Source organism: Canis lupus, chromosome 14 (genome assembly GCF_003254725.2).
Source record: "Canis lupus dingo isolate Sandy chromosome 14, ASM325472v2, whole genome shotgun sequence".
Lineage (NCBI taxonomy): Eukaryota > Metazoa > Chordata > Mammalia > Carnivora > Canidae > Canis > Canis lupus.
Genome location: NC_064256.1, coordinates 39,368,342 through 39,390,794, shown reverse-complemented (window position 1 = coordinate 39,390,794; position 22,453 = coordinate 39,368,342). Strand labels below are relative to the sequence as shown.

The 22,453-nt window shown below is 38.2% G+C and overlaps 2 protein-coding genes across 26 annotated transcripts; one reads left to right on the top strand and one right to left on the bottom strand.

The window, feature by feature from the left end:
- Positions 1-271: 271 nt before the first annotated feature.
- CBX3 (chromobox 3) lies at positions 272-13,707 on the bottom strand. Of its 13 annotated transcripts, none has more exons than XM_025464426.3 (8): positions 11,860-12,001; positions 11,261-11,431; positions 9,723-9,774; positions 6,705-6,847; positions 4,197-4,359; positions 3,298-3,360; positions 1,939-2,033; positions 272-1,597 (listed from the first exon to the last, which is right to left on the bottom strand). In XM_025464426.3, the coding sequence occupies exons 3-8, from the start codon at positions 9,744-9,746 to the stop codon at positions 1,471-1,473; spliced, it is 615 nt and encodes a 204-aa protein (XP_025320211.1). In that variant the 5' UTR covers positions 9,747-9,774; positions 11,261-11,431; positions 11,860-12,001; the 3' UTR covers positions 272-1,470. The 13 variants fall into 13 exon arrangements, 11 of the variants coding, with proteins under 11 accessions (XP_025320211.1, XP_035554471.1, XP_025320212.1 ...); XM_035698578.2 differs by having other exon boundaries at positions 11,261-11,639; positions 11,860-11,901; XM_025464427.3 differs by lacking the exon at positions 11,860-12,001 and adding an exon at positions 11,529-11,639.
- Positions 12,168-22,439, top strand: HNRNPA2B1 (heterogeneous nuclear ribonucleoprotein A2/B1). 13 transcript variants are annotated; one of them, XR_003143068.3, is made up of 14 exons: positions 12,168-12,310; positions 15,154-15,189; positions 15,287-15,397; positions 15,590-15,736; positions 15,973-16,183; positions 16,314-16,415; positions 16,496-16,576; positions 17,243-17,305; positions 18,617-18,736; positions 18,986-19,108; positions 19,739-19,821; positions 20,669-20,897; positions 21,196-21,333; positions 21,885-22,230. XR_003143068.3 is itself a non-coding variant. In XM_025464422.3 (12 exons), exons 1-11 carry the CDS (start codon positions 12,305-12,307, stop codon positions 19,798-19,800), a joined length of 1,062 nt encoding a protein of 353 aa, XP_025320207.1. In that variant the 5' UTR covers positions 12,168-12,304; the 3' UTR covers positions 19,801-19,821; positions 21,885-22,230. The 13 variants fall into 13 exon arrangements, 8 of the variants coding, with proteins under 8 accessions (XP_025320207.1, XP_048949686.1, XP_048949690.1 ...); XR_003143069.3 differs by lacking the exon at positions 20,669-20,897; XR_007402055.1 differs by lacking the exons at positions 18,617-18,736; positions 20,669-20,897.
- The last annotated feature ends 14 nt before the right edge of the window (positions 22,440-22,453 follow it).

The following is a 22,453-nucleotide window of genomic DNA, read 5'->3' as shown; positions in this document are numbered from 1 at the left end:
TATCAGAGTAACTTTTTTCAGGTGGCAGTTTCAACAAACTAGATTCTAAGTATTAAAATTTCAGTTTATTGAAGCAGATTCCTCTCAGGCATCAAAGAAATTAATTCTCATTTTTGTGGAAATACATATTCTAATAAGTTTGAAACTGCTCAGCTCAAAAGATCTAAGATATGGATTCTAATGCTTTAGTGTTATTTATAAACATGAAGAGGACTCAAAGGTGGTTCTACTCCCACTAGAAAGACAGATTTTAAAGAAAAGTCTAATCACATAAAGGAATATAAAACTATTTATTGACCACTGTTTACCAGTATTTACAATAAAGTAAACAATATACAGTTGGATAACATTCTGACTACAAAGTTATCGTTTTTCCTGGTTTCTGCTGAACCAGTAGTTCAAATACTGAGAAGATTGAGCCTACATGTTAGGAATGAGTTGGGGTGAAGAAAAAACATGCAGGTCAAAAATTTGGATTATAGAAGTCTGTCCACCCATTTACTCCAGCAGGTGCTAAATTGCAAACATTTCTAACCACCTGGTTATGATCAGGTTCCCATGAACGAAGTCTTAGACGCTCCATGAATCATGACCTTTTAGTCAATACAGCACAAGGGTTTTCAACTTCTTGAAAAGGAATGGTTCACTAGAAGGAACCTTTAAATATCCATTTAACTAAGTTTTGCTTACCTAATTAAAGTACACCAAAACTTGTCTAGTTTTGCCCTCTGGGTGGGGAGGTTGTTGTTGGTGATTAAAATTTTCCTTTCAAGGATCTTGCAAATAAACTTGCATTTATGTGACTGTAACTAGGGATATGGATTCTGATATGGCTGCTTTTAAATTGTCCAATTTAAACTCTCTACATATATTTAAATTGTCCAATTAATTACAAAATTTGAAAGGTTAAGGCTTCAGGAAAAATTTCAATGTAACTTTAAGTGATTTATTTCTTAAGTTGCTGAAAATGATAGCATCCCAGAAACATGGCCTTATCCATGGTTATAAAATGCTGTTTTTGTTTTGGTGAATGTTTCAAAAATAACAAAAAGAAAAAAAAACCACTTATGTATGTACTTTTAAGTATACACACAAAAAGCCCTAAATAAACAAAAAACCCAGAATGGTCCTTAGGCATATAGGAGTTAAACACAAATTCTGACTGAGTAACAACTATGAAGATTTCCCCCAACATTTAGAAAAGGTGTTCTCTGATGCAGGGGGATAATATGCCATGGTCTCAAATATTCTTTTCTGATAAAGGAAACAACTACAGAAAGCTTTTATTTGTTCAAAGTAACCAGTGCTATAGATGCAAAAAACCCCAACAACTCCCCCAATACTACTTCAAAACAAACATATCAAACTTGATTTTCATTAGAATGTTATTTCTTCACACTAATAAACCAAAAAACAAAGACCCAGATTTTATATATATATATAAATATATATAAAAAGCAACGCAAACAATTATTGAGCTTCATCTTCTGGACAAGAATGCCAAGTTAGTCTCTCTTCATAAAATGCAATTACGATCTGAGGACACTTCATATTTGCCTCTTTTGCCAGCACCAAGTCTGCCTCATCTGAATCTTTCCTGTTGTGAGGAAAAAAAAAATGTTTAGTCAAAAGTCTCAACTGTTTTTGGTCAACTGAGAATGTCTCACTTAAAAAATAAAAAATCATCATAATTTAATCAAAAAGTGCTTCAAGAAGGGTTTTGTGATCCTTGTGGCTGTGTTCCAATAAAACTACATTATTCAGAACAGGCCAATCTTTGGTTTAAAAACGAAAACAGCAAAGGACTAGAATTGTCTTTTCAGCTGATATTCTCTAATGATGAAAACTATGAAACCTTTTCTAGAAAAGGCTTTACAAGTGTAAAAAAAAAATCTATTCTTACTTTTAAAAAAGGACAGCAATCATCTGTACACTTACCATTTCATGAGAAACATTAATTCTCCACTGCTGTCTGTGGCACCAATTATTCGTTCAGGATCAAGACCTCTGGCAAAGCCTCTTGGTTTATCAGCCTGATTAAAAGACATTAAGTGACTATTTACATAAATGTTTCACGCATTTTCCATATTACAAATGAATAACAACTTTCAATTTGTTTTCATGAAATATAGCTTTCAAATGAAAGTGAAAAAGAAAGGACAGGAGAAAGAACCCTTATTTAGAACTAAAACACACTGTAATTTCCATTAACCTTGCAAGAAAAAACAAATCCAGATTATCTACAAATATTGTGAATCTCAAGGCAAGAAAAATACCTTTCTTTATCCTAAAATATCAAAAGACAGAATTCGGTAGGCACACAAAGAATTAATCCCTTTATTTCTGCTAACTCATCAATAATGATAAATTCTTTAAAGTATTTCAAATCACTTTTAGGAATTAGTTTAAATTACCCACATTTTTAAAAGCACACACAAAATACAATAGCAATAAATAAAAACTTCAAAACTCAGATTAATCAGTATTGTAATCAATGTGTATTATAAGAAACCTTAAAAAATACTTAGCATAAACCAGTGGTTCTAAATTTTGATGTCTGAGGACCCAAGGGGGGTCCCTGAGACCTTTGATGGGTGTCTGTTCATCTGCAAGGTCCCCTCCTTTCATTTATCTTTGGCTTTAGATTATCTTCATTTGCCTTCACCAAACAATGTAAGACAGAAAATCAAATGCAGAAGTAGAACTCTTAAGCTAGACACTGAAAAGATTTGCAAAGATGCAAAATGCCACTCTTATTTTTCATGAAAAGTTATGAACATTCAATGCAATTTGTCATTCTTTACCAACTACACAGATATTTTAGAAATTTAATTTCTGATAATTAGTATTGATGGTCATACACATACAAATAAAAGTTCTCTGGGATTCTCAGTAACACTCCAGAGTTTTGAAGGGGTTCTGAGACCAAAAAAGTTTGGGAACTGCTTAGATTAATAAATCTCTTCTCCCTACTAGACTTTTTATGTCAATATCCCAGGTTCTGGAGTCAGATTACCTGGGTTAGAATGAGGACTCTAACCTTTACTGTGTGGCTTTGGGCAAGTTAATCAAGTTAATCTCTTTATGGTTTCAGGTTCATTACCTATAAAACAGAAATACTACTACTATTGGTCTCAAAGACACTTTATAGTACATAAAATGCAAATTAGGTTATGTAGAACACTGCTGTGCACATTGTAAGGGTTCAATGTAGGGTAACTACTGTTATTAAATAGCACTTCTGTTGAATATATGGCTGACTTTCAATTTATGCATATGGATTCTTAACATTGTTACCTTTTCGCTTTGGCTGCTAAAGCATCCAGAACCAAATTTGTAGTCAACCTCTCTGCTTCTCATCTGGAAAATGGGGATAATACCTATAATCTTAGCAGACCTGCCATGAAGATTTAACAGATTATCTATAAACTACTTGACATCTACTTCAAATGATCAAATTTTAAATCCAAAGACCTTATCAATGAATCTGTATTTTAGGTTTAGTTCTTAATTCAGAATCAAGACCCTTTCCCAAATCGCCAGCAAACACGGTAAATACTATCTGTTTTGGAGTTGAGAGTATAAGCAAGGAGTTATGTGTTTTGCCCAAAGCCACGGAGACATTCGTGAAGCAAAGACTGGATCAAAATACTCCTGTAGTGAATGAACCAGCTATCTCAACTCACACCACAAAAACATGAAAAAAATTTCTATTACCAAAAATTATATATTTCAAAATAAAAATGTTGTTTGGCAATACTCTGACAAAAAACAAAGAGCACATGTGAGAGTATGTTCTGTTGGTCAATGCCACTAACAGTGCATAATCAGGATGTGCTATGTGGATTGTTTTTACTGTATTGTAAGGGATTGCAATGATCTAATCTTTGCGTTCATTGTGTTTAAGAAGGCCAATCCAGGATCACAGGAAATGGGTCTTATCAGGATCAAATCCATGAATCTACTCAAAATAACACTAGCACAACAATTTAAGTGGTTTAAGCGCTTACTGAACACTTCTATGATGCAGGCTAGATCATGCCTATCCTTTTTGTCCTAAATATTAAACATTTTTTAAAAAACTTTTAAATGATTTTAAGACTATCTGAATTTTTAAAAGTATTTTAAAAGTATTTTAAACATCAAGCCATCAACCTTTTACAAAGCCAGTCTGCTGGGCAGTATTTTATACTTACAGCATCTCTTTTCTTCTTTGATTTGCTATCATCAGATTCACTGTCAGATAAAGATTTTCTTTTTGTACCATCTTTTTCTTTACCAGCTTTTTGAGAATTAAGAAATGCTTCAATTAACTCTGGACAATCTAAATTTTCTTCAGGTTCCCAAGTATTGTCAGCACTGGGTTCAGTTTAAAAAAAAAAAATTCAATTAAATATGATTCATTGACATCATCTACATTCATTTAAAATATATCTGAAAAAAGTCTGCCGTATTGGAGATGCTTACCATTTCCTCCCTAGCCCCATATTCTTTTGAGAGAATCTTCCTATACTTCCTGTATAAGACTCCAATAAGTCAGCAGTCTACTGTATTACTTCCAAGTTAACTGTACCTGACTCTAGCAAAATAATTGCAGCAAATATTTTTCCAAGTTACACAGACAGCCCACTTCAGAATTTCACTGCAAAGGCTTTTTAAAAGTGAGGATCCCCAATTCCCACCCTAAATTACTTTATCAGACCAGGTGGACTACGCCTCCAGTTGGGACCTCCAACACCCTGTCTGAAAACACAAAAATTCTCATGTGAGACAGTTATTTTCAATTTCTGCTGGTGCTGAAATTGGGCAGTGATAAAAAGCAGAGGCTGGCAACTGAAAAGTCAAATCCAGCTTTTGTATGTTGGATAAACTAAGAATGTTCTTTACATTAATTGGTTGGGGAAAAAAATCTCAAAATGATTAAAGGAAATTTGAATTTCAGGTCCCATAAACAAAATACCATTAGAACACAGCCATGCTCATTTGTTTAACATAGTGTCTACTGCTGCCTTTGTACCATGTGCAGAGTTGAGTAATTTTGAGATCTTCAGCCCACAAAGCCTAAAGTATTTACTACATGATTATTTAAGAGAGAAGTTTGGCAACCCCTGATATAATGCTGAGATGGCCATTTTCATGTGTTTTTCAGAAGGACCAGAAAGTAAACAAGTATCAATTACTAAATATGAAAGTTAGGTAAGCCTACACTAGTGAGAAAAAGCACTTAAAAAAAAAAAAATACAACTCTATGCCCAATGTGGAGCTCAAACTCACGACCCCAAGATTAAGAATAGCATGCTTTATTGACTGAGCCATCCAGGCACCCCCTAGGCTTGCTACCTTTGTGTTGTGCTCTGATCAAAGTCTTCACAGAACAAGAAAGAATGAAATTAATCATTTTAGAGATGTTGAAAAAGAAAGATACTGTTAACTTCTGGTTACAACTGGGGTGTTTTGATAATGTGGAGACACTAAAACTGGCAAACCTGAAATCAGAGGATACAGGAGAACCAAAGAGTTGAAGTAGAGCCTCCATTTTATAGCGTTACTCTCATTATAGACTTGTGTATTACCTAACACATTGTAATGCACATAGTAGGTTCTATCATAACTAAATGGCCTTAAGTTTGGGAGAAAGGAGAAAAAGAGCTAAGTTTCTTAACATTTTGATGGGCTGGACAAAGACAAACAGCATTTAATGTCTCATGAGATTCCAAAACAAACAACAAAAAACCTATCATGTGAAGGTAATCAATTCTTTGGAATACTGGTTAAATATAATTTTAAAATAGTTCAGACTTTGTTCTGCTATCTGCAGGACATTTTTCTAGTGGCAAACTATGAACTTACATACTTTCAAGCTCAACTAAGGACACTGGAAGTATAAAATAAATCTTTAATCTTCCACTCAACTTGTAATTCCCAAAATGCTATGGAGGCAGCTTTAAATGTAAATGGTGGGGCAAGTAGTAGGTAACAGATATTTGAAGCCTGATTATTTGACTAGCAGGCTCCCCCATCTTCACCATGCTCAGAAAACTATTGTCTGTCTCTAGCTATCCATTTTCAGTATGTCACAGACCACAGGGCCTTGCTGTTTTATGGTATAAAGCAGAAGAATCCAAGTAGATTTAGCAATTTATAAAAGTTAAGTCTAAGAAAGGAATTTCTGCATGAGTTATTCACAATACTACTAACATAAAAAGTAGGAGAGCAATTAGTAACAAGGAACACATAAAAAGAACTAAGGAGCTTAAAAATGCCCCCATCACTTCCTAAAGAGATTAGGACACAGTAAACCTTAAGTACATAGTGTTAAGTCCTGAATGACAAGCACTTTTTCCTAACACCCATCAGTCTACCTTACATATATATATATATAGCTTCAATATTTTTATTGCCCTCTGTATTTAAAAAAATAAGATCAATAAAATATTCTAATTAATACATAAAACGCATTACATAGTAAACTGCACTCCTATAACTTTAACTCCAAGGCAATCAACTCATTTCAAATCTGCTTGGTTACAATTACAGGCTAAGTATGTGCCTGTTTTTTAAACAGATTTCAAATTTCCCTGGATCAAAGATGTCTTTATATGTAAACCAATCTATGAAGAAACTGATTTTTAAAACCTGACTAAAAGCAAATTTTAAATGTCAGTGTGTGTAGTTAAACATAATAAGAGCACCAGGTTTCTTACTCTGTAAATCCCTTCCACTTCAGGAAATACTCCACCTTCCCATTCACTACACGGCGGTCCAGTACTTTTTCCACCACAAATTCTTCAGGCTCCGCCTCTTCTACCTTTTTACTCTTTCCATTCTGTTTCTTTCCCATTTTTTGCTAAAATAAAACAAAAGAGAGATTTAAGAAACATTTTCTTTTTAAGCTTTTAAGTACATTTTTAAGGCTAAATCATTTACTTTATTGTTACGTTTGACATCTATAATTTTTACTTCTATATCCCAGGGCAGACACATTCTGAAAAGATAAAAATCAACAGATAATAAAAAAGGAATATTTAATTCCATTTTAGTTCACACCTATCACCCACCCCTCTTTGCTGAAATAATACAGTAAAAAACAAGATCTAGAAAATACTGTTATTTTCTCTAAATTAATGTCTTATCTAGTGTACAAAACCACATGTACTGGAGTTTGCACTCGTTTTAATTACAACACAGCAACAAACAAGTAGAAGGTATTAGAGAATGATACAATGAGAGTAAATATTAATGATAGGGCTTATTTAGTGAACCACAGTTCCATTAAAACTACAGCCCCAAACACTAATAACCCCCTTTCTCAGTATAAACACCAATGTTAAAAGTCTCGATTATACAGAAAGAGGTTAAGTGCAGAATGAAAACACAGTTCAGAATCCTGAGACCAATTGCAGAGTCAACTAAGGAGACCATGAATAGGTTAAAATGGACACTACTATTGTTCCATAATTTCTGTATAGATCACACGGAACAAACTTATACTGTCTCTTGAAGAGGCCAAAATACGGGATCATTTTAATTCTCTAATGTGAATATCCTTTTTTGTCAAGAGTCTAAATTTTGTAAATTCAGCTTAAACCAGTTTTTTGGTTTTTTCTTTTTATGTAACACTGTAAGAAAAGCCAAAAGACCAAGCTAAAACCATGACTTTCCACTAACTCATGAAAACTGAAAGCAGATAAAACAAAAAACTGAAATTGTTAATTAGAAGAGACTAAAAGTGGAAAAATCTCAAATGTTATTTTAATTTTAAAATAATTTCAGGAGTGCTATTAAAAAAACTTAATTACCTAGCCATTAAAATCACCTCTCAATACAGCATACAAGCAGAAAAGCAACAATAGCAATACCTCAAGACTGCAGAAAGATATTATGTATTTCGAAGTGTATACTCATAAAAAATTAAAATTATCTAGAATTTAATATAACCAAGTAAACATCTGATTTTGTTGGATATCATCTCCAAATCAGGCCTTACAATTTTTTTTCTTGTAATTTTTATTAGTCAAGATACTTGGATATTGCAACCAGTCAGAGCTTTTGCTTCTATACAGTACAAGGAATGGTACCAAAAGAAAAACTGTTGCACATGAAGACCTATTAGATACTGATCCTAAACGATAAATTAGCTCTGCTCATGAAGGTAAGAGATTAATAAAGATGGTAACAAAAACACAGAAAGTGAAAACAAACACCAATAAGATAAAAAAAAAAAAAAATCCTTGGCACAAAAAATGAAGGATTTGCTGTCACACTCATAAGCTAAGTTACAATTACTCACCCTTTTCTTTTCAAAAGAAAACTCACCCACTTTCCCACCTAAATTAACACATCTCATCTCTCAAAATGAAAAGTTAGATTAAGAAAAACTTTGAAAATTGTTAAATTATAATCTTTAACAAAGAATGTAACAGACACTGAGGACTATCAGAACTGTTTGCCAAAGCAAAAGCAGCATCTATGTTTGTTTTCTGTATCTCTATTCATCCTCAATCCTCAAAGCCTCAGGGACAGCTAATTCCTTCTCCCTCCAATACCTGAAGGCCACAGGTAACCATACAGCCAATTCAATTATCTATCTACGCTCTGGTTTACCACTTATGGAATTTGAAGGACAGTTCAATCCTGAGGGGGCACAGAAAATGCTTTGTGTTTTCCACTGATGCTTTGATGGCAATCGTTTGTGCCACAGACTCTGTATTTCTTATTTCAATGTTTCCCAAGATATTTGAGTTACACGTGCAACCTAAACCTAATGATAGCAAAAATTAAAAACCAAACCTGTGTTTTTTGTGTGAAACTCAAGGGGAGAATATACAAACCCAAATCAAAGGTTTTGCTTTATGTAGATAGTAAGTACTCACCTTTAACAGGATTGCAATTATTAATGAAATGTGTTAAAATCACTGTGAGAACCATTAAGTCTGGAATTTCGTGATTTTTATGTGACTCTTTCACAGTGTTTTAAAAAAGTCTGAACTTGATGGCTGAACATACAAAGGTCTTTCCACATTCATGGAACTTTTAATGAAGTGCAAAAATGCAAACTTGTGGTTTAAGAAAGTGGAGAGAAAAAATTGCTCAAAATATCCAGATCTAGTCCTCTCTTCTTCCTGGACATATATGATTTTGTTTACTCTGTATTTTAAAAAGTTGCAAGGATTTGAATTTAAGGCATTTATGTATTTTAGAATAATCAAGTTTGAAATAGAACATGAAGCAAAGTAATTCCAAAGATTGAATGACCTTTGTCCTAATCTAGGTGTCTTAAGACACCTGTTCTTTAAACTTAGCAATACTGAAAATACTTTTCTCTAGAATTCAGTATAGGGTGATTTAGGGACCGTTATGCCAACGAGCAAGGGCTCTACAGCATTGTATGCCTATGCTTCTAATCCTTCTTCCATGTTGCAAAAGATTATTTTTATTTCAAGACAAAAACACTCTAAAATTCATGGCGCTATCCTCTCAAGATTTGGTTTCTTTAAAAGGATTAAGACACTATTAAGCCAAGGCAGTATCTCTAAGTAATGATTTCATTTTTGCCTCTAACTCTCCTTATTACAACACTGGGGTGGGGAGGGGGTGGGGGGGGGAAGGGGACTGGGAAATACATGTGGATGTAAATATCTCAACCACAGAGATGCAAAGTTATAATCTTGGAAAAAAATTGGAGTTAGATCCTTACATATTTTAGGTTTTAATTAACTTACCAATGTAGTTTTATTGGAGGCCATTTTTTATTGCAGACTTGAAGAGCTATTACTAGAAAAATGCATGACAGTTAAATAGAAGTTTGCACGACAGAAAAAAGGTAGCTAAACACAAGTTTTGTTTGGATTCCAACCCCCACCTATGTATCATATACCGTAAAACTTGTACTCAAAATCCAGAGATGTAAATTTGAGTTCCTGCATTATTAGTGATCTATGCTTGCTGATACATCAGTGTTCTCACCAAGTGGGTCTAGAAAACCTTATTGGGTACAATGGTTTCTGAGACAGTTTTACAAAAGGAAAAATAGCAAAAACATTGTTTCCAATCTAAATCCCACTTAAGTCATAGCCAGCATCTAAAAAAAAAAAAAAAAAAAAGGCCAAATATTTTGGTTCAAATTCGACATGATCATCCAAACACAGCGACAAATTTTCGTGAATTTTCCCTCTAGACCTTTTAACAATCCAAAGAGGCGCCTATATAACCCCAACTTGGTTTCTTAAAAACCCTCTCCCTTTCTAATCACTAGTTTAAAAACTGAGAAAGGGGGAAGAAAAAACAAACATACCGAGATGCTTCAGTCCCATTTCGTGCCACTTTTAAAAAACAAACCACCTCTTCTATCCGCGCCCCGTAAGCCCCACCCTGCTTAGCAAGGCCCGAACGCCCGGCCCCCGCCCCCCCACCCGGGAGCGCGGGCCTCGTGGTCAGCCCATCCGCGGGGAGAAACAAAGGCCGCGGCCCGGGGGCTCAAGGGCACTGCACCACCGGGCCCGCGGTCTCCCCCACCCGGCCGCAGCCACGTAACGGAGCGGCCGCCGCAGCCCCGGGACAGCGGGCCGCGCTGATGCGGGGAACGCACCGCCCTCGCAGGAGGCCCGAGTCTCCGACCCGCGGCCGCGGCGGGGAGGGCCCCTCAGCGAGCTCGCCGATGGGGGAGGGGAGAGGGAAATGCGCTTTGTCTAGAAATACGGAGGCTGTCGCCGCGGCTCTCTGCCCTCCGAGGACGGTCTCGGTCCCCTCCTCCCCCCCCCACGAACTCCGGGCGCAGGCCCAGCGCCAGGCCCGCCGCGGGGTCGACGCTCGCCTCCCCGCTGCTTCCCGCCGGCTCCCCACTCGGGGTCGGGCGGGGAAGGGCGGGAAGCAGGCAACTGGGTGCGGGGGAATCCCCGGGGCGCAGGTGGTATTTTAAGCACCGCCACCGAGGGGACAGAGAGAGAAAGAAAGCCACCGACTTCACCGCCTCCGAGCTGCTCCGGGTCCCGGGTCTGCGGCGTCTCCGGCCCTGCGCGCCTCAAGCTCCAGCCACATCCGAGGGGGAGGGGGCTGGGGCGCTGCGCGACGGGCAGCCGCTGGAGGGAGGGGGGAGGGGAGGCGGTGGTGGCACCGCCCACGCCGGGCGGCCGCGAGGGGCGGGGCGGGGCGGGCGGGCGCGCGCGCCCGGCGGGGGGAGGGGCCGCGCGCCGCGCCCGCCGGGAACCCGAGCCCGGGGGCAGGTGGGAGGCGGCGGCGGCGGCGGCGGCGCGGCACTTACCGTTCGCGGCGTGGCGCCTGGTGGTCCCCGGAGGGGAGGGAGAGGGAAGCAGAGGCGAGGACGGTGGCCGATCTTCTAGACGGAGGCGTTTCTGTTTGGCAGCAGCAGCGCCTGGCGCCAAAACCGGGCTCCGCCCACTTCCTCGCCCCCAGAAGCGGGTGCCTCGGAACGCTAGGGGTGAGGGAGGGAAGACAAACTTGGCGGGGGCAGCCGGGAGCTGAGGGGAGAGGCCGCCTCGCGCCACCCTCTCCAGAGACCTCTCCCGAACCGAAGGGGTCTACTCCCCGGGACGTTGGCCAGGGTCAGCTCGGCGGAGCGTGAAGTACGACGTGTTGACTAGAAGTCGCTTCGGGTGTTTCCGGAAGGGGCCGAGTCAGTCCTGAGCGCGGGGGGCGGGGGGGGGCGGTTAGGGGAGGAAAGTCCCCGGAGGGAGGCTACAAAGATTGTTCTGGCGGGAGACCCGGGGGCGGGGAGCGGCGCGGATTATCGGAGGCTTAACAGTAGGGACCACCCCCCGGGTTGAGGGGGGCAGGACTTTAGGGCCGTGCGTTAGGCTCCTCCCGGCAGCGTTAATTTCAAACTGCGCGACCGTTTCTCACCTGCTCTGCGCTAAGGCGGGGGCTGGCTCCAATTCCCTGAAAGAAAAATACGCAGCACTCGAGCCTTCCGCGATTCACGGAGGGCACTTGCGCAAGTGACGTCAAGCACCGCTACTGGCTGCCGGGGGGGGAGGAGTACGTAGCTGGCGTAAGGAGGGCGTAGAGCGTTCCCGCCATTGGCGGCGGTTAGGGCGTTTACGCAACGGCCTGACGTAGGGGAAGACGCGTTAGTCGGGGGGAAGGTTCTAGAAAAGCGGCGGCAGCGGCACTAGCGGCAGTAGCAGCAGCGCCGGGTCCCGTGTGGAGGTGCTCTTAGCGGTGTTGTTTCTCGAGCAGCGGCAGTTCTCACTACAGCGCCAGGACGAGTCCGGTTCGTGTTCGTCCGCGGAGATCTCTCTCATCTCGCTCGGCTGCGGGAAATCGGGCTGAAGCGACTGAGTCCGCGATGGAGGTAACGGGTTTGAAATCAATGAGTTATTGAAAAGGGCATGGCGAGGCCGTTGGCGCCTCGGTGGAAGTCGGCCGCCCGCCTCCGCCGGAGAGCGGCGGTGAAATTGGGCCGCTTCCAAAGCGGTTCGCCTCAGGATGTTTTTGGAGAGGGTTCGCTGGCCGGGGCCTGATTGAACAGCGTCTTCCCCACCCTTAGCCTGCCGGCGCCATTTCCCTTTGCTGGGGGTGGGGGATGGGGAACTTCCACATGGCGGACGCAGCCCTTCTTCGGCGAAAAGTGGGGCGCGGAGGCGGGAATTCTGACTCCCTCTTGAAAGCACGCTGATTTGGGGGGCCCGGCCTCCCCGCGTTTTGAGCTTTTCGGCGGGCTTCGGCTCCTCCTGAGGGAGGCTGCGGAGCTTCCCCTCCCCCCCTCCCCTCTCCCGGGAACCGGATTTGGCGGCCGCCATTTTCATTCCATTCCTTCCTCGCAGCGTTTTTCTTTTCAACCTCTGGATTCTGCTACTTTGCTTCTTTTATCGAAGAATTAAAGTGGTTAACTATTTTTCTTTCTTTTCGGGCCACTTTCATGCCGTTTCGAGGTGGATTACGAGTGTTTTGTGAGCTTGGATCTTTAAAAGTCCTGCGCACCTCGTTAGAGGCTCTTTTCCTTCCCCTCGATGAAATGGCGCCATTGCGTTCAGAAGCCACACCGAAGAGCGGGCGGGTGGGGGAGTCGGTTCCCCGGGGCTGGTTCGCCCTGTTTAAGAGGAGGTAAAGCCACCCATGGTGTCGGGCCCAGTTTTAAGTCGAGCCGTACCACAAAGACAACATTTCGTCTTCCAACCCCTGTTTTTTGTTTTTGTTTTTTTTTTTCCTGAGTAACGGTTTTATCTGGGTCTGTGGTGGTTAAAAAGCTAGTTGAGTCACAGGAAACTTTAAAAATAAAAATTGGGAGCCATTAAGTGAGTACCGATTGTGGGTGGCCGTGGGGAAGGAGGTTTGGGGGAGGGTGTCGGTTTCACAATTTATTTTCCTGAAGGATTTCCTTTTGAATTGTAGGATTTATTTATGTTTTTAAATAGTACTTTTCCTGGGAAAATTAATCTTTACTACCTAAGACTAGAGGTACTGGCGATAAGGTAGAAATTAAAGAGGAAAGTGAAAAATGATTTTTTTTTCCTTTAGTTTGGTTAAAACGTGGCTCAGTCCTTCGTTACGAGAAACGACTGGGCCACCATGTATTTGAACTTTGTCATTTGCTTTTCTCATCTATGTTTGCTATGATGGTTGATGATTACATTGATAAGAATAAGGTCTCGAGCGAACGGGGCCTGATTGGGTATTTTCTTTGACCTTAAGCACACTTATAAAATAACTTTGTTTGTAATCGATAGTGGACATCGGGTAAGTTTGGAAAAAAAATGAGGTAAGTAATGAATTTTGCCTTTTGTTAGTGATGTGTAAAAATTATTGTAAATGTGCAGCTTTTAAAAAATGCGTAATTTGGGTTGTAAAAGACCAAGTTACGCTAATTAAATAAGTTACTTTTAAGTACCAATGTCAGATAATCGTTTAACGGGCTATTTTTGAGTGTTTTAGGAGTTTGATAGGTTTTTTTGACCTTTAAAATTTTTCACGATTTTGGGAACTGTGCAGGGAAGTCTAATTGAATGCTTATCACGTTATTTTTTGAGCTGTTGGGGAAATTTTCATGCATAGAGGAAGAAATCACAACGGAGTTAGCTGTAATACTATTTGCTGATAATTATTTTCTGTTGTATGGAAAGTCATATTTGACCTCTGATTTGTATTATACACTCACTTAGTTGCTTCTAGACGTTATAATTTGTTGTGGTATCTGAATATTTAAAATTTTTAACCTAGGTATGTGAAAGTGTAGCAACCCATTTTTTCTTTTAATGACAGCTGAAAATATAGGGCTGTTGATGTATTTGCTTGGTGGTTTATAGGGCTTAAAATTTTTCAGCCCAGGTTTCCCACACACACACTTGTAAAATCAGAGACATTTGTGCTGTGTAGTTTGCCAGATGGCCTTTAAGGCCAGTACACCTGAGTTTTTGAGGGGGGAGTTTCTTCTTCAATGAAGTGTAAATTGTACAGAACTACTAAGTAGTTAGCAGTGAGCATTTAAAGTTTAACGGTTTTTGATTATAGCAAACATTTTACTGCATTTTATAGTTTAGTGTAATGATCTGTGTTCTGTAAATACCAAATCTAAGCGCCTACCAAAAAGCAGGTATGTTAAATTTTTAAAGCTCCAAATACCCACTGTTGGTCATAAAAACTTTTGTTCCATGGTCAGAAAAAAGGCAGATTTTATATAGATATTTTGGTATATACATTGATAAAAGTTTTCATCATGGAGAGAGTGGGGTATGAAGGGAAAGAATGGTTTTTCTTAGCGGTTTTTTTTTTTTAATTGAGATACAATAGAATCACCGCCAGAGGGAGCAATAAAGGGAAAGTAAATGTCACTGTTAAGACACTGAATCCTGATATGGTAAATTACACGCTATAAGTAAAGCAACAGTTTTAATGTTAAACCGTATGTTTATAATGCGTATTTAAAAGCCAGTTCTTTGTTTTGAGTAATAGGACTGCAGCTTTTTATAAAAGTCATTTAAACCTTCAGTGACCAATGACTAGGTTTGTTCCTCTCTTCCGAAAGTTTGATAAAGGGATGTTAAATTTATTCAAAATAATGTCGAGTAAATTTAGATCAAGCATTAATGATTTTGAAACTTGTGTAGATCAACTGGGGCAATTTTTTTGGTGTAACACAACTAATATGCAGTTTAACATATGGTTTAAATTTGATGTAAGTTTTTTTTTTCCCCCCAGAAAACTTTAGAAACTGTTCCTTTGGAGAGGAAAAAGGTACTCTGCCAGCAGGTCACCTCATATTTAAGAATTTAATTTCCTGCATACAAAGAGGAAATGTAAATAAAAATTGAAATGGTGTTTTCGTTTGCAGAGAGAAAAGGAACAGTTCCGTAAACTCTTCATTGGTGGCTTGAGCTTTGAAACCACAGAAGAAAGTTTGAGGAACTACTACGAACAATGGGGAAAACTTACAGACTGTGTGGTACGTTAAATACAAAAGTACTTCCAGATACTAGTCTTTAAACTGTTGGGCTACTGGGCTTAATGAGATGATGAGTAGATGACTGTGAAAATCATTTGAATGTGTTCATTGTGAAACCTGTAAAGTCTTTTAAATACGTAGTTCATAACAAGTAGTGAGATGAGATGCTAAAGTTTCCCCCTTGGTTTTAAGGTTATGAGAGATCCTGCAAGCAAAAGATCAAGAGGATTTGGTTTTGTGACCTTTTCATCCATGGCTGAGGTTGATGCTGCTATGGCTGCAAGACCTCATTCAATTGATGGGAGAGTGGTTGAGCCAAAACGTGCTGTTGCAAGAGAGGTGAGAAAGAACGTTTTGAATCTTGCTGAAGTTGTCGGTTTTCTACTCTCTGATTTTCCCTAGATTTACATAGTTATCAAAAAGCTGAGTTATTGTCATAAGTTACTGTCTTACCTGATATTTTATCATAGTATAGATGTCACAAAGATGGTACCATCTGTGGTACTGAGAGTGTGCCTTAAATCATGTTTTGGTTACTTTTGTTAAAATGATTTTTTTTCTCCCCATCACTTCAGGAATCTGGAAAACCAGGGGCTCATGTAACTGTGAAGAAGCTCTTTGTTGGTGGAATTAAAGAAGATACTGAGGAACACCATCTTAGAGATTATTTCGAGGAATATGGAAAGATTGATACCATTGAGATAATTACTGATAGGCAGTCTGGAAAGAAAAGAGGCTTTGGTTTTGTTACCTTTGATGATCATGATCCTGTGGATAAGATTGTGTGTAAGTATCTAAACTTAGATGTGTGGCTCTTTACATAGTTTTAGATTTGTTAACTATTAAAAGATGAATTATACAAGTTTCCTGTTGGTAAAGAACGTTGGCATAATGGAGTGAAAATTTTTCATTGCAGTGCAGAAATATCATACCATCAATGGTCATAACGCAGAAGTAAGAAAGGCTTTGTCTAGACAAGAAATGCAGGAAGTCCAAAGTTCTAGAAGTGGAAGAGGAGGTAATTTTTAACACTCATTTAATTATTCATTTAACTATTCAAATTAACACTTGTTACTAACGTGGGTATTTATACTACAGGCAACTTTGGTTTTGGAGATTCTCGTGGTGGTGGTGGAAATTTTGGACCAGGACCAGGAAGTAACTTTAGAGGAGGATCTGGTAAGATCAAGTTCTAAGTGCAAGAATGGTGACTATATGCTCAATTAAAAACTCAACTTTGCTGAATTGGATTTAGAAAATCTTATTTTAAAGAATTATTTCAACACTTCAGTAGATTGTATTTTGGTGTGGGATATTTTGAATTGGCCAGGTAAGAGGAGATGGTTAAAAACCTAATCTTATAAGTTGTAATCCAAGATAATGAATTGATTGGAGTGGTCTCTCTTTTTTTTTTTTTTTTTTTAAGTGATACTGTGACTAACCTCCCCCCCCCCAAAATGGGGGTATTCCTGAATGGGAAGTGAAGGCTTTGTGTAGACTTTAAAAGGTCTGTATCAGTTAAATGGTTTTTGTCCTTAGGTTTAAGATATAATTGAATTACTACTGTAACCAGATGGCAAAAGAAAAACTATTCCTGCCTCCATCCAAGGTCATTTTGCACATAAACAGAATCTCTTAAAATTGAGTCCGGGCCCCCAAAGGAGACAACTACCTTGTGAGATTTAATTATGTACACTTCTATTTTAAGGATAAAGTAGTAACAATATTACAGCGCAAAGAGTGGTTCCTAATTTCAGTTGGAGGTATTAATAAAGAATGCAGAGAAAGGGTAAGAAATTGGGGTGAATAGGGTGTAATTTTTTGATGATTTTATGTCTTTAACAGATGGATATGGAAGTGGCCGTGGATTTGGGGATGGCTATAATGGGTATGGAGGAGGACCTGGAGGTCAGTTTTTCTGTGTTTTAGTTTATGTGCCTTAAAAGATTTAAGCGCTACATGTTTAATTAAGTGTATACATTAATTTTAAGATTTTGATGTTTTATCTTTTGTAGAGTTTAGGTCATAGTGGTTCAATTACTTGGCTATTCCTTTGTAATTTGCATCTTAGTTGTATATCTTATGGAAAGAGTTTTTCCTTATTGTGTTAGTACAGGTCGCAAAATCATTTGGGAGGATTTTAGTAGAGAATTTAAAGGTGCTGTCATGCTATCCCATTGTTCCTCAAGCAAAGGATTATATACAGATGTATTCTATATGCTATTTTCCTGGAAAACAGACCAATAGCTATGAATCATGGTCAACACTAAAGGGAAACACATGTAAGATAATTGGAATATCTTAAAATAGTCCCTTACCAAGATAAGTCCCCCCAAGGTAATTAGTAAGAAGAAAAGTCACTTAAAGACCTTCCTAAAAATGCACAGTTGTATTTCGGGGCCCGGCTAAAGTTGTGAGCCACTCTTCTTTAATAAGTAGTGAATTTAGATGTATATTCTGTTGGAGTACAGGAAAGTTAATACTTGCTGACACAAGTCCTAATAAGAATGCTGTATTAAAAACTGAGCCTAGTAATAGATCTAATTGCTGGTTTTGATAATCCTTAAGCATGACTAAGTAATTCCTATGTCTTAACTATTTCAATTTTGCTTTAAAATCCAAATATTAATTTGGTATTAGGAGTAAGACAAGTTCTTCTGTTTCAATAATTTGACTTTACCTTTTTTTTTTTTTTAATTTTGTGCAAGTTTGCTAATTTCTGGTCCTCCCCCCATTTCTACTCAGAAGAAGGGTGTAGTGGGCACATTTTTAAGAAACCTGGGAATTCATGGGGGAAAAAAAACCCTATGAAACTAACTTATCTTTTGGACCAGTAGGGGTGTGTCAGGCTTTTTTATCCTGCTAACCTATGCCTTTTGTCTGCCCCCACAATCCTTACATGAAATAGAAATGTTTCAGGATATCAAGAGAATCCTTAATGTCTTTATTCTTAAGGGAGAGCTGTGGCATTGCAGTAATTCATAAAGGTTTCATCCAGTTGATTGTGAACCAGGTGTTCCCTGCCCCTAATTTTTTTTTTTCTTTTTACCAAGGATAGGTAACTACTCTGCCCTTGAGGCTATGAAGGAAGAGATTTCATAGAACAAATATTTTGCTTATAAGAATATGTGTTTTGGAAAACTGGAAATGGGTTTGATAAGACAGTTCAAATGCCATTGAAAATATTAAGTAATTACTTAAAGGCTTATTTTATAATAGGTGGCAATTTTGGAGGTAGCCCTGGTTATGGAGGAGGAAGAGGAGGATATGGTGGTGGAGGACCTGGATATGGCAACCAGGGTGGGGGCTACGGAGGTGGTTATGACAACTATGGAGGAGGTAATTCACCTGCAACCTTTATGTGGGAATTTGGATTGAAATTAATGACTTTTAACACATGAGATTTTCGTTTCAATGTTGTCAATAGTTGTCTTAAAATGTAGAGTTGTAGATAGGTGTCTTGCATTTATTCTGATGATTGTTTCTGTGGGAGATTTGTCCTAAATATGCTTACCATGTATTGCTGGTTTAATGCTTCAACGTTATTTTGGAAATCATTATGCAAAACCTATTCCAATTTTTTCACAGGAAATTATGGAAGTGGAAATTACAATGATTTTGGAAATTATAACCAGCAACCCTCTAACTATGGTCCAATGAAGAGTGGAAACTTTGGTGGTAGCAGGAACATGGGGGGACCATATGGTGGAGGTAATTTATTCTACAATTTTTGTGTTTAATCACTCATGATTTAAGAATGGAAGACCTCATTGCTAGTTTGTGTAACACTTCCATTATAACTGTTAACTGAAATGGTGGGTTATTCAGTGGTTTTAGAATATTTAGGATTCGGGAAAGTAGGTTAGACCTTTCAGATGGAGGGCTCTTTCCTTGGCTAGAGAAAGCCAAAGAAAATTGAGCACATTGCAAGTTGTATAAAGTTCTAGGAGTTCTGTCTTTGAAAGCCAATTTAGTGTGAATATCCTGAATTCTTATTCAACGTATTTCAGGTCTTGAGAAAGTTTGCGGTAGTCGAACCAAACTTTTTTTTTAATGCATCTTGTGCTTGATATATTTTTAATCCTCTACTCCAACTGATTGTGGTGGACAACCCTCTAAAGGAATCACAGTAAAATGTTCTCAGGTGTGTAAGGGCAAAATTAAACTTTTTGTGAGTCTGGATAATCTCCCAAATAATAGGTTAGCTAGAAGTAACAGGTTAAGAATTGCACGGTTTGAGGAGTGTATGTCTATAAAATAGAAATCAAATATAGGTAGTATTAGGTTTATTATGGAAAATGGAAGTAAGTTTGCTTTCTTTTGCTGTTTCAATAATTCTAGGAAACTATGGTCCTGGAGGCAGTGGAGGAAGTGGGGGTTATGGAGGGAGAAGCCGATATTGAGCTTCTTCCTACTTGCCATGGGTAAGTAGCTTTTGAGTTTTACATTATTATTGTCTTGGGAGATCTAGCTGCCAGGAGTAAAAGCTTTTTAGGATCATGTTATCTTTCCTTAAAATCTGGTTAGATGGATAATTTCATAACCTATTTTTTTTTTACTCTTTACTTCTGTTGAAACAGGCTTCACTGTATAAATAGGAGAGGATGAGAGCCCAGAGGTAACAGAACAGCTTCAGGTTATCGAAATAACAATGTTAAGGAAACTCTTATCTCAGTCATGCATAAATATGCAGTGATATGGCAGAAGACACCAGAGCAGATGCAGAGAGCCATTTTGTGAATGGATTGGATTATTTAATAACATTACCTTACTGTGGAGGAAGGATTGTAAAAAAAAAAATGCCTTTGAGACAGTTTCTTAGCTTTTTAATTGTTGTTTCTTTCTAGTGGTCTTTGTAAGAGTGTAGAAGCATTCCTTCTTTGATAATGTTAAATTTGTAAGTTTCAGGTGACATGTGAAACCTTTTTTAAGATTTTTCTCAAAGTTTTGAAAAGCTATTAGCCAGGATCATGGTGTAATAAGACATAACGTTTTTCCTTTAAAAAAATTTAAGTGCGTGTGTAGAGTTAAGAAGCTGTTGTACATTTATGATTTAATAAAATAATTCTAAAGGAAATTGTGTAATTATAGACTTTTTATTTTAAATAAGTTAAGGAGTGGGTAGTATAATTAAGGTCCATTGCAAAGCTGTTGTTATATTTGTGTAAGATAAATGCTGGTCAGATAATAAGTGTGTTGTCTGCAATTCATCAGGATTAAATTATCTAGATAACTTAAGGGATATCTCTGCAAAGAGAAACACCTTTTTAGATCTTTTAGATGCTGCTTCTTCAATGCAAGGAAAGGAAATAACCCCAGCGAGGTACTCTTCAGGGATACAGGTCTAGTACAAGAGAACTCTTGACGGCTACTAAGTTCAGCCAGTCTTAAAAAACTGCGCTGTTTCTACAAAGCTTTAACTACAGTAGTTTATAAGGATGACAACGAAAGCTGAGGGTGTAGAGCAAAATAGTTCTAAGCTTCAGTTAAACTTCTTTAGGTAAGATCTTATTTACTTTTCCTTTCTTAATTTTCCTCCCCAAAAGATAAAACTAATACTACTCTTCAATGGTCTTTCAGTATAGTGGTTCTCATGTAGTTTAACATAGCTATAAATTTGAGTTTAACAATTTATAAACTCAAGAGAATAATCTTATAAACCCTGTTTTCCAATCTGTCATTTACTTAAATTATTTTGGTTGTTTTTCCCCCCTTTTTTTCCTTCTTTCCCACCCCCTTCCCCTTCTATGAAGATTCAGGTGCTTAACATATCATTTTTTTCCCTGCTGGAATTTTAGCATTGCTATGAACCATGGACACGTATATTCTGCTGCCACAAAGACTGTAAAGTGCTTCATTTCAACAGCTGAGGCGCAAGCCAAGTGATCATTAATAAAGCTTTTCTTGGTTCCTTCAGTGGTGTTGGTAGTAAAATGGTAGGTAAAAGTTAGGCTGCAAGTTCAATAAATCATGAAATTACCCATCATTACACCCTTGTGTATTCACGTTTCTTGGATCAAGCATTTTGAGTGAACTAGTGGTTTTTATTAAAAATAAAGACATTTTGTTCTTCTGTTATATGGTTGTTCTAGTTTTATATCCTTATCAGGATCAGGCTCAGGAGAAGGTAGGGTAAAATGGTTGAAACTGTTCCAGATGGTAGTTTATACTTTTAATGAATAAAGTGTCTACATTATAAATCCTGTATGTATCCAGTACTAAATATTTGGGTTTAAATATGGTAATTCTTTCCCAATCCCCTACCTTATAGGAGAGATGTAGGTTGGCTGCTGAAATTCTTTTCTTAGATGTCATCAGAGTTTGATTTGCCTGGCTTTATTGCCTTTTCAGGAATGTGATAATCAGGGCATATTCTACTGTATGCACCAGTGAGTCTTCTTTGATCCTAAGACCACCACTGAAGTTGTTTAGGTTCTTTGGACAAACATGATAAACTTCTTCAGATACTTTTTTTTTCCTTTGGCAGGAAGGTGTCTTGCTGCAGGTAACTAATGAAGAAGTGGTCAACCACAGAATCTTCAAGAAATAAGAAATTCTGTACCATCTGAAAGTAGTTCTTGTTGGTGCCTTCATTTAAAAAACAAAAAGCACTTTAAGATTAAAGGGAAATGTTTTCTGATAAAATACAAATTTCATTTAGTTACAGGTTCTTAATATAAAACAATTACAAATTGAGTATTGTTTGTAAAAGAGTAACATCAAATAAGCTAGAGAGAGAAATGTATCATGTTTTAAAATAGGTTTTGTGAGTAGACAGATTAAAATTCTATTTTAAATATAAAGTTTATAAAATAAACACTTTTGTATTCAAATACTTGGTGTAATGTTTACACATAAAATGTGTGAATCTTGTTCTATAAACATGCAGTTGTCTAAAAGATTGCCATCCCCTAGATTTTTAAAGCAGTTTCACAAAGCTATGCATATTGCCATTTTTCTTTCAGTATTGATAGTCAAATAAGAAACGCATTGTGGACATTATTGGCTGTCCCTAATAAAATGCCATTCTTTATATACTGTACATTCAGCGTTTGA